General features: G+C 40.6%; 1 protein-coding gene across 2 annotated transcripts in view; it reads right to left on the reverse strand.

The window, feature by feature from the left end:
* Positions 1-277: 277 nt before the first annotated feature.
* USP24 (ubiquitin specific peptidase 24) overlaps positions 278-12,275 on the reverse strand; it is a 74,485-nt gene continuing 62,487 nt past the window's right edge. For both annotated transcript variants that reach the window (XM_083447947.1, XM_083447948.1), the window contains exons 55-67: positions 12,126-12,222; positions 11,243-11,359; positions 10,645-10,737; positions 9,761-9,863; positions 8,205-8,326; positions 7,927-8,040; positions 6,906-6,971; positions 6,477-6,543; positions 5,869-5,950; positions 5,191-5,266; positions 5,014-5,100; positions 4,018-4,128; positions 278-2,671 (exon numbers count right to left, since the gene is read on the reverse strand). In XM_083447947.1, the coding sequence (XP_083304073.1) occupies positions 2,609-2,671; positions 4,018-4,128; positions 5,014-5,100; positions 5,191-5,266; positions 5,869-5,950; positions 6,477-6,543; positions 6,906-6,971; positions 7,927-8,040; positions 8,205-8,326; positions 9,761-9,863; positions 10,645-10,737; positions 11,243-11,359; positions 12,126-12,222 (1,198 nt within the window). In that variant the 3' untranslated portion in view covers positions 278-2,608. The remainder of the gene's footprint in view (positions 2,672-4,017; positions 4,129-5,013; positions 5,101-5,190; positions 5,267-5,868; positions 5,951-6,476; positions 6,544-6,905; positions 6,972-7,926; positions 8,041-8,204; positions 8,327-9,760; positions 9,864-10,644; positions 10,738-11,242; positions 11,360-12,125; positions 12,223-12,275) is intronic.

Raw genomic sequence — 12,275 nt, forward strand, 5'->3', positions numbered from 1 at the left:
CAGAATATTAACTACAGGTAACACAACTTACGCACATTTAACTTGTGTGCATTCAGCTTGGCTTTTTTAAAAAAAACCCTGGCAGTCCTGCCAACCATTTGCACCCAATGTGTTTTGACTAGATGCATTCTTTTTGTTAGACAGCTACCTGACATGACAAAGGTACAGATTTCTGCTAGTCTTCAGTGGAAATCTGAAGTATAGGGCAATTTCCTGAGTAAAACACCAGCAAAATGACATCTGACCTCTTTTCACAACCTAATGATCAGACTGGTCCTTTTTTGTGTGTGAGAGGAATAAACTTTATTCCATTGACCAGGATTTCCCCCCATGAGAACTGCCTTTTCTTTTCCAGTACCAAGTGCCTTAGGAATTAGTTGGACAAATCCACACACAGCTAAGAGTGCACAGTTGAATCGCAGCTGCCACCCCACCCCATAGAACATTCCATTAAACATATATCATATCCATTTTTCATCCAAAAAGACTGGCAGTAAAAGTGATCACAACATAGAAACATGTCACAATTTACACAGCAAACTAGATTTGTTGCATTTGGTTTTTTTAAAAAAATATTCTTCAGCAGATTCAAGTGATAGCAGCCAGAAATCAATAATCAACCAATTGTTGTAGTTGAAAACGGTAACCATCAACTCTGTACAAGCAGAAAGAGGACCAGAAAACAGCCTGCAATAATGTTATAATGTATGGTGGTAAAACAGAACATTCCTGGGGTTGAACGTTCTGTTTCAGTCTGAAAAGAGACCATCTTTTCCATAGGAAATGATGGAAGCGCCAATGCCTTTGGACAAACAGGAGTGATACTTTTTAATATCACCTCTGTTAACACTCGCTTCTGGTTCAACTTAAAAGTGAAGATAGGTGCTGCAATAAAAATGGGGTGGGGCATCAAAATTTATTCAAAATTTTAAAACACCACATTTAAAATTTTGGAGGCTTTTGATAAAATATCTGAATTCTGCCACATTTCAAAGAAGACATGTGTCTTGAGAAAAGCAAATTCAACTGAAATGTCATTGTTTTGCACATGCAGTGTTACCAGCACGACTCCTTTGACTCAAAACACATGGCAGAGAATTCCAGCTGGAAGATGTATAGCTGTTTCCTTCAGCAGTGAAGTGACCTGTAATATTCACAACCAGTGCACAACTGTGAAGAAAGCTATTGTGTCAGATCAGGTTTTGCAATAGTACATAAAAGTGAAAAGAAAAAAGAGGCACTTTTTGGCTGTTTGTGCCTTTGACTTGGCAAACCTTTCTACAGTGGAGGTAACCCAGGCACTCTACAACTTCCCCTCAATTCATGTGCACGGTGCATTTCATTTAAATTAAGGCAAAATCCTTGAACAAAGGCAAAAGCAGTGCAGAAAAAAAATGTGAAAAAACTAAAAATTGGCACAGAAGAAGCTAGTACCCAGAGCTGCTAAAGACATCACTTAACTGCATTTCACATGGGAAAACTAAATTGTACCCATGTAGCTCAATTGGTTTCCAGTTATTAAGGAACAAATGAACCTGTTGTATTTTCAATGCTGCCTGGCCAAGCAAAACAAAGCCTACAATCTTTGCCTGTGTTATTGTTGTGTTTTTTTTTAAAAAAAGATTCATATGTCCCCATGTCACTCAAGGAATCATATACAGCCAATTCCAACTCTCAAATTCAAAAGCATAAGCAAATGATTGCAGATCACATCATTAAGACTACAATTTATTCAATATGTCTCCAAGTGTTAGAATGATGATTTAAGGAGGCAAAACAGCAATAAAATTCTGTCTTAAAGTGCTTTTTTTGTTTTTTGTTAAACTTACTCATCAACATTTTTTTTAAAAAGATCCACTGATGCCACAATACATAAATGTATTCTTGGAATAAACAAAGCTACTTTATTGCTCTTATCCATTTACTTTTAGCATCAGGGAAAAAAGTTACCAATTTCAGACTTCCTTGTACCAAAACCATTCCATAAGGAATAACCATCCTTACACAAAAGGGCTGCAAACCCTTTCTGCAAAGCGCTATACAAATGACCTAGGAGACATATTAAATACAAAGGTCCTTGTGTAAACTGATTCTTAACTAATAATTTACAATGCCAAGTGTAAGTCACACATTTTTACATAATTTTGAATATCACTATTCAATATTTTCAGAAAGATTAAAAATTTGCCCTCCATACCTAAAGGCAGTCAGATTTTTTTCTTCTTCTGTATAAAAACCGAAAGTTTTTTTTTTTTGCAGCATCACAGAAAAGCAAGTTTTTTTTACATTCACTCATTAAAGGTTCACATAATAAAAATTTCAACCACTTGATATTTTTCCTTAAATTGGTAAAATCTTGTGACAGATTTTTAAACTCATGCTTGGACCAGCATCCCACAAGAACCACAAAGGATGCTGGGAGTTCCCCCACAGCCTGATGCTTAAACTTCTCAGTTGGAGAATCTCTCTTTAGGAAGTAGCATGGCCACTTTTTCTTAGAAAGCTTCACTTCTAAAAGATGAAAGCGGTGGGATTTTAACAATATCAGAAAGATGCCAGGGGTTCAATGCTTCCGTTGAACGCTCGTTCTTCAGCTTGCAGCTAACCACTAAGGATCCACATCATCAAGGTCACTTTTAGGTTCACCAATCATCATTGGGGACACTGTGCCCTTTCAAAAACACAAAAGAGTTAGGAAAGCGTATGTACTCTTCCAAGTATCACATAATGCCTAGCTTTCTGGGGTTTGAAAGCACATTTGGAAATCTGAAGCAGGCAACACAATACACCCATTTCACAGAAGGAATAGGCAGTGCTGAGACCACTTCTCCCAAATAAAACAGATGCAGATAAAAGCAGGCAACCTCCTCACCAAAACAAGCAAAACGCCCTCCAACCAACAAAAAAAAAGCAAACTACCTCCCTCAAAACAAGCAAGCAGGCAACCTTCACGAAACCAAAACAAGCAACTGAACAAAAAAGTGGGTGGGCAAGAAGCATTCTGGTGAAAAGGAGACAAGATGAAGGTGTGGCTGGATGCATGCCCTTTTATTTCTACCCATGGAAAGTTGGGGGGGGGGGATGCTCTTTAAAAGAGTATTGGGAGGGGCAGTGGGTCTTAGCTGGTACCAAGTGAAGTGTCTCAAGATGCTATGGAGATCATGGGCAGTACATCATAGACCCCAGGCACTGTGAACTATCACCGCATAGCTGGCAATTTAGAACTACTCAGCAATTATTTTGCTGATCTGAATGGCACAAACGTCACCAGGAAGGCGCACTATGGTAAATGTATGCCAAACCAAATTAAGACTCCAAGATGCTGCTGGTAGAGCTAATTCTTGCCTGAGTTCTTCAAAGTCTGAGAGAGTGAATTTCATCTAAGAAAGTAATGTGCTTAAGAACTCCACTATATTGCTTAGAAACAGATGCATCTTAGACCAGGCTAGTATCAAACCTATCTTGGCTATATTGTGAAACTGTTCTGTGCCTGTTACCCTAAGTATTTCAGTATTCTGATGCTTTGTGCTTGTCACTCTTTGGTGCTAGACTGGCCTGAAGTCAAATCAAGCTGGGCAACAAGGCCTTTGAAACAAAGAACACTGCAAATGGTTTACATTTCAGCTTTTGACAGAAGAATGCACAAGCTCAATTCATTTGCACTGGGTGGGGTTTAAAATTAGTTGGAACCATGTGGGGAGCTACTTGCACGAATTACTTTCTATATGAAGCCGTCTCTGCAAAACTCTCAAGTCAAGCAACCACTCTCACAGCTTCTTGAACGCATGAATGGGAATTATGGTTGTCTATAGAAAACAACCACTATTATAAAACAGGTGAGCTTCTGGGGTGGAATTCGAAAGTTTTCAGCATCAGGTTATGCAAAGCAAGAACGGTGAACGGAAATCAAACCATTTCCTAAGTATTAGTCACTCAGCTTTGAAGAGGCAATGCCAATTAGGAAGCCGACAGCAGCAAGCATGCAGGTAACGGACTCAGAACAACCTTGCCCTTTACCTGTGGTAGATGTCTGCCACCATTCTCATTGGCTGGGCTGCTCTCGGATCCATTACTGCTTCCTGATTGATCCTTCTCATTCAGCAGCGCTGTGGCATATGCCAGCGTGTCCTAAAGGAAAACCATAGAACTTCAGAGCCAAGTAAATACTTTTTACACAATGTTGCTGCTTACTAGGAAAAAGAAATGCTGTGCTTGCAAACAGGCATAAATTGGCACTGGTTCATATATGGCAAACTGGTTTTGGTTTTTTTAAAAAAGAGCATGGTAATGATACCATATCAGAGACATAACAAAAATCCCTTGCTATACTGCAGGGCAGGGGCTCCTTTTTCTTAGCCTGTGGGTCATATTCCCTTCTGCGCAACCTTGGAAGACCACATGGTAGTGGAGGGCGGAGCCAGAAGCAAAAGGGGGAGGAGCAACAACCAGCTTTCACCTTTGCATAGTAGGCTAGTTCACACACAGTCTTCATCTTCTGTTCAGGGACACTAACGGACCAAAAGCACTCCAAATGCAAAGGCAGAACAAATGAGGAGTGTGGCCTGGGGAGAGCGCCGGGGGCGAGACGCAGAGAGGGTGGGAGAGTTGGATTTGGCTCCTGGTCCCCCAGCCCAGCTGTATGAGGTTTATTTTTTAAAAGAGCAAACTGGAAAGTTATGGCACTTCAGTCCTGTTTCAATGTTTAAAGCAATGGGCAACTTGAAATTATTTAAAAATCAGACGTGCTAATGAATTTCAAGCCTATGAAGACTGGTAATGTATGCATACACGCATGTAGCTTGCAGCATTTGTGCACCAAGTTTGCTGTGCCTTTCATAAATAAAACTTGGCAACCATTGGCCAGTATTACATAGTAATTAGACAGGAGAGTACTGCACACGACAGCAAAAATGCTAGACAGCATTACCATTTTCATTATATTTGTATAAACACACACACACACACACGGTAACTACTGCCCACAGAGATTCTGTGTGTCAAATTTAGGCTGACCTGTGCAGAAATAGTGCGCTGAAAGGTTTTGGCGGTTGAGGTTTCATTGGATACATTACTCTGTGGAGCCCAGTAGTGTTCAGACATCTAGAGAAATATGAAAGCACCCATTAATGGAAACTGGAACAGTACTATAGCCACGTGAATGAACTTTTGTAATGAAAGGGTTTAAATTACCTTTATTTGAAGCCACTGTACAGCCCAACTCCAATGATGGGAATTCTCCTTGAAATAATCTTTAGCAGCAGAGCACCTTTGAAATCCAAAGCAAATTGTTAAAACTATTTATCTAAAGGTAATTTAGGATCACACTCCCTTTTCATACTTTATGAACTGTCTGGCTGTGTAATTCACTGCCTTTGCTTGTGTGCTGCAATACAGAGCAGGATGGAGTCCAATGTTTCAGAACGTCTCCAAAGTACAAATTCTTCCACTTTACAAAACCTTTCCTTCCTTGTCACACGGGGCAATTCTTCCTTGTCACAGTCAGCTGAGCGGCTATGATACATTGCAGTGACAGGACGATTTTACAAATGACAGAACATCACTATTTTTCAAACAGCACAGGCTTCATATTTGCTGTTTTCTTTGAGCCTGCTATTATTACAATGCAACTGAATGCACAGCATTGAACGTTCTTTAGGTATCCATACAACTAGTCTTCCTTGGATCACAGGTTCACAAGAAGCAGACCCTTTATCTAGATTATAAATGGATCCTACACATTTTATTTGGGCCTGAGAAAGGATAAAAGAGAACTGGCAAAGGCTTGCTGAAGACACAGCTGCTTCTTATAATCATGTGACTTAATACAAACAGAGCACACCGACTTCCATTTCACTGAGTTATACTTACTTCTGAGCAAGAGTGACCAAGAATTTGACACACTGATAACAGCGACTGCTGTCCACATGGTTATTACTGTGGTGCATCAGTGCTGTTGAAGAAAAAGAAAGGAGATTAATCAGTATTAAAGACTTCAGGAGTGGGCCCTGCCATAAAGCAGGGAGATTTGATTCTACATCCTAGTTTGGGTTTCATGTCAGACTACTAACCAAAGTGTAGAATCTAAACCATGGTTGTAGTTTCAAAATGTTCCACAGACAAACCATCATTTCAAGAAGTTTTTCATAAATATTTCTCACTTTCATTGAGCAGCACCAGCTTCTGCAGACAATAGCTGTAACCACGGTTTGCTAACTTAGACAAAAGCATAGTTTGGTGCAACGTATGAAATTAGCCTGTGATTCATGTCTTACTTAACAACAACAAAATGTTAATAATAATAAATAATAATAATAATAATAATAATAATAATAATAATAATAATAATTTTATTTATACCCCCTTTTCTAGTTAAAACATGCAATGAGCTGTGTGATTACACCCTAGGTTATAATAGAGCACTTAAAGATGATGAAACTTGATTATCAACATACCCCCCAGCAATCCATTTTACTCACCCAGCAATCCATTTTCAGTCTCAAATGCAAACTTGACCCGCTCTATTTGCAAAGGATCTTCAATAATCTGCGAAAAGGAACAGAACAATTATACAGACACCTGGAATCTATCATATAGTTATACAATGCTTGGTTGTACCCAATGAAGTCTTTCCACTAGTACAAGAACTTCTGCCTGCACAAAAGGGCTTTCTTTCGATTCTACCTTGGCTAGATTATATCCATTGTTATGTTAGCAAGATAAATAATATTATGACACTGCAAAAACCAGATAAGGGAAAATCCGTATGGATATAAGAAACATTGGTTGTATAAATTAGTTTTGTTTTTGGCATTTTCATCTATACTCCAATGCATATCGACTGAGTGAACAGCGTAACACAAACAAGCAAAAAAAACCCTGTTTGTTATTAAGGTGTGTTCAGTTACCAATATCTCATGAAGAAGCTGGAAGATGTTCTTCAATTCATGGGGTGGAGCAGTCTCCAGCTGATTCTGTAAGTTTGAAGACGCAGATTTAAGCAGGTGGAAGGGAACGTACATGAATATCAGATTTAGGCTAATAATTCATATATGATTTTGCATTTTTAAAAACCCCTAAATTATAACAAGGTGGGGGCTAGATATCTACACTTTTATCAGAAGCCTGTGTCATCAGAGAAATACATTTAAACATTTTTTTCCCCAATTTGTTCTGGGGAAGAATTCTTCATTTGTGTTTTTTTTCTGAAGAGCATTGGTTCAAAGGCTAGGGTGCTGGAGGACAGGCAGCAGGAACCAAACATATAAAATAGGAAAATTAGAGAAGTGAGAGGTGTACAAACTATGGGCTAAAACATATACAGATCTCCTGCTTCCTGGAAACTAAGCAATTTTTGTTTGTTTTGCTATTTCAAATATAAACGTTTTGCTCTCGTAAAAGCAAGTAAGTTACATTTATAAATATGAAATATGTTGCACTATGACCTAGGAGACCAGGGTTCAAATTTCCACTTGGCAATGAAGCTCACTGGGTAACCTTGGGCCAGTCGCAGTCTCTTAAATTAACCTACCTCACAGGGTTGTTGTGGGGATTGAGGAAGGGAAGAACCATGGATGCCACCTTCAGCTCTTTCGCAAAAAGGGTGGGATAGAAATGAAATTAATATGCATGCATGGAGCGCATGGATGAATGGAGGAATATGCCAGAAGCTCTGGCTATTTGTACCTTTTTGCAGAGCCTTTTCATGTGCTACAATAGCTAATGTGTACGGTGAAGTGCAAATAAGCTCTTTCATTCTGAAGAATTGGCATCTGCCAATATGGAGATTGTGCAACAGGCAATTCGATTCTGTACTGCACAGAGCTGTTACGTACACAGACATGTGTGTGCGCGCACACACACACGCCTCAGGCACCAACGTAGAACAGGCCATGTTTTGAAAGTGTACCCTGACTGGTTTCTCCTTACCTTGATGAAATGGAGCATGGTAAAGGAAAAGTGCTCATTACAAAAGCAGCAGTACACCACCATCTCAATGAGGACCAGCAGCGATCCAGTTAGCTCCCTTAATGCATACATCACCTAATGAAGAAACACAAAGAGTCAGATTAGGCAGCCGTTCTTTCTTAAAATAAAAATAAAAAATCCAGCTTTGGGAAGCTCGTAGATTTGCTCTTTTTAAATGTTCTTCACATTTAAGACCCAACCCAAGCCTCATAATTTATAGGCCTAAAACAGTAGCTTACCTCCATTAAATAAGGCTTCCCCTCAGGCAGGAACAGTAAAGCTTCTACTTCTTCATGGAGGGCCAGGAGTGGCCCAGAGGTGGTAATGCTAAGGGGTGAATGCAGAACACACAGACCAGGAGCTGAAAAATAAACAAAAGGAAAAGAAATATGGAGGCAGGAAACACACAGAGGGACGAGTGGTGGAGAGGATAGCAAAAACTTCGATCCACGTGATTTCCGGCCTTCCTGAACAAATACAAGGAGACATCCCCCACCTGCCTGCCTCCTGAGAAAATAGTTGAACCACTACTCCTTTTGAGTAGCAACTTTATATGCAGATAGTAAATAGCAGGGGTGTGCACTGGTTCTGTGTACTGCAAATTACAAGGTGAATCAGGGTGATTTGGGGAAGATTCCCACATCAGACTGTGCTACTAGCATGGTGCCTCCAGATGGACTGGGGGACTCCCTAAGCCTCCAGGTGGCTCTGTGCCCTTGATTCCCACCCCTAGCCTCCCAGAAACTAAGTCAAGCTGACTGGGGGAAACTCCCAAAACTCGGAAGGGTGGAGAGGTGGTGGAATCTGAGAAACAGGTCTAGCTTTGAAACTGATTTCTTTTCCCAGAGCACTCTAATTAGATATTTAGAGGAGGGGTTGAAAGCTATTTCTTTACATGTTCCATTCTTTACAGTGAATGGAAAGATTTCCATTGTATGCCTCAAAGTAAGTGGGAAAGGGGCTGAAGACCACCCCTTTGACCCTTATGGTAACAGGTCCTTGCTGGGAGAAATCCACTTTTTCCTAGGGATTTGTGCTGTTTTGCAGCAACCCCGTTCCATGAAAGTCTCCTTGGCAGAAGAGAATTTGCCTCCAAATGTCTGTGGGAGGCAGAAACTCAACCCCCTAACTACAACCATTTGGGCACAAGGGTCTTTGCTAGGGGCGACATTCCCCACACTCAATATTTCATGAGAATCTAGCACTTTTTTTCTTTGCCCGCAATTCCTAGTGTGCCCACCCTAAAATGGTCAAGTCTGTCCTTGTGGGAGAAGCGCTGTGAAGCTTCATTCCCTCACAGAAAGGGTGACTGTGCATACAAATTTCACCCAATTCTGGAAGAAAATGAAAAAAAGCATAACTCGTCCTTTGATGGGAAAAGAATCTAACCTTTAGGTGTCCCCTGGATATAAATGCCTAGTTTGCAGTCTTAATCCATTCTGGAGGGTCCTCCAAGCAAGGACCCACTGGCAAATTTAACCCACTTCTGTGAAAAGGGAAGAAAGTTACAACTGTTTTTAGATTCCCCATTATCATGAAGGGGTTGAGAAAACAGAGCTTAATGAGTAACAATGGGTTGAATTGGAAAGACTGGCTCCAAACAGATCAGGCTGCTTCCCAAAGCTGCAGATTAAAAGTTGAATATGGTGGCTGGTGTACACTTCTTCCAAATAGTCACTGAAAACCAGGAGTTGCTCTTGGTGGGTAAACTGAGGAAGTTTAATCTCTTTACTGAAGATCTGCCAAGCTGCATTATTAACAGCGGCCATTTAGTTTTGTGAAACAAAATACTTACCCACATTCCTTTGTGATGAGACATCAGAGTGCAAAACAAGCAGTGCCACGGTATTATGGAGGAACCCAAACTCTCGAGCTTGTGCTGAACTCCATCTGCGATTCTGTTTTTGTTAGGCAATATTAAAAAAAAGAGTAGAAGATTATTTTGCAAGCCCTGCTTAAACATCATTGCCTGCACACACTTTTCAGTTTTGTGTCTTTTATTTTATTTAAGGGAAGAGCATTCCTAAAACCAATCATATGCTTGCTTTAAGTAAGCAGCAACTGTGTTCATATAATAGTAGCAAAGTATAGAGTGCTATATGGAAAACTCATTTTGAGTTTCCAAGGTAGACTCAATTTTATGGTACAGCAGAACCTAGGCATATCGCACCATGGGTTATGTTGCAAGTAGGCACCCGTTTCTGTTTGATTAATGCAAAAAGCCTTCCATCAGCAACTTGTCCCAACAATGGGCAGGGTGTTCCAAGAGGGAGAAGCAATGCATGCAGCAAGTTCAGAACGGGGCTGAGTTGTGCTGAATCACCTACAGGCTTGAGGCAGTCAGTACCAGCAGCTGCCAAGGCAGGCCAGACACATGGCTCTGCCTCCCTCCTGCCTCAAATGCTGCTGGCAGTGCAGAGCTGGGCCCAAGGGAAGCAGCTGCAGGGAGTCTGGCTGTTTTCTTGCACATACGGTTGCAGGGGGAAGAGGAGCACACAGATTAAATTTCCTTGGCTGCTTCTCTTGGGCTCTCAGGTACAGGAGCAGTGGTGGCAATCGGAAGACAGAGTTCACAATGGCTTTAATCCCAATGGGTAGTTTCTGTAACTTAGTATATGAACTTGAAGGCAACACAAATATTCTACCTAGATTACTGGATGATATTAAGCACCTCATTACCTGGTTATTCTGACGGCTAGGACCAAGGAGAAAGTTGATCATATGCCTCAAGGCAGAATGCCTGAGAAGGAGATCACAAGCTCTTATACCCTGCTGTGAAAGGACAAACAGAACATAGGGTCACATCTGTTTCCATATGCAGAGCATGCCTGCACATTTTAGATTATGGTTCCTTATTACGCTTCGTACTTTCCAAAAGCACATATGATTAAATGAAATACTACTGACTGGCAGGGTTTTGAATGGCTCCACAGCACCAGATTCCCTAGGATTTGCAGGTATTTTTTCTTTCAGGTTTGCTTGCTTACCAGTTTAACAATAGGATACCCTGAACACAAAGGAAGACCGGACAGCTGGAAACACACGCCCTAAAGACTGCAGCAGACCATTGGAAAGCACCTGGGGAAAGGCATGCTCTCCAGTCAATAAGGCTTGATTTGAGCACCTGTAACAGGTTTAAACTCTAAATGGCTATATAAGAAATCCAGAATAATAATCTACCTTTATGTGATAATGGTAATGTTTACCCATAACATAAATTTGTCCTAGGACATAGGGCAAATAAAGAGAGAAGTGGAAGAGTGAGTATTTGGTTTACCTTTTGTACAAAATTGTTGAACAAGAAGAAGTACTGGGCACAGTTTTTGCAGTTCTCAGGAACATCCTTGTCCAGCAGACCAAGCAGCACATCCACTAACTGATGCAGACTTTTCAACTGTTGAAAAGTAAAGATGGGAAGATCTTGTAGTATCAGGAAGGCAGATTTAATTAAGGCACATTTAATAATAAGTACAAAAGGCACCTACTGCCTATGGGTTTATTAGGCTTGCTTAAGACAAATGCCAGGCAGCTTGGTTCAGCTGGCCATTGGGCATTGCTTCCTTAACACCCTGCTGAACAATTCTATTACATACATTTCAGGACTCACACATATCCTTAGAACAAAATAACTTAATTTAAGAAGGGCATCAGCGTATACACTCTTAGAATAGAAGGACTATAACACTTTCAAGTCTGACCACTGGCCCAGCAAATTTAAGTAAAAACACTCAAGCTTAAAAAGCTCTGTATTGAGCACAGTGACAACAACTTTGGTGCGTGTCTATGCAAGGAGCTAAGCAGGACATTTAAGCCTCTTTCTCTGACCACCAACCACCTCCTGAGATTTTACCAAACGTTGCCCATACATTCTCAAATGGATCTCTGCAGCCGTAAGAACAGGAACTTATTTTTTCAAGTAGGAGTTTCTCACAACACTTAATACTGCACTTAGACAAAACCATCACAGAACCATAGGATTTGCAAATGTCTGAAACTAGTCACAAGATTCTGGCAGTGAACAGACTAAAGAAATACGACAGAAGAGCAAGGGCGGCAGAGGGGTGGGGAACAATTAACATATACCATTAATGAAGCAGTAGCATACAATTTTCTGAAGTGCAATGAAATGTTTCGCATACCAGCAGTTACATATTACTGACCTTTTCCTGATAAAACAAGGCACTGTCTAAGGTTTTTTCAAGAATGGTGGCTACAGCAACTCGCACCTCTCTCACACTGCATTCCAGTAGAAAAGTCCTGAAAAATGCACACATGCAATAAAAATGAAGATGCGCGCGATAGAATCCATC

Source organism: Podarcis tiliguerta (assembly GCF_965153285.1).
Source record: "Podarcis tiliguerta genome assembly, chromosome: 6".
Taxonomy (NCBI): Eukaryota; Metazoa; Chordata; class Lepidosauria; order Squamata; family Lacertidae; genus Podarcis; species Podarcis tiliguerta.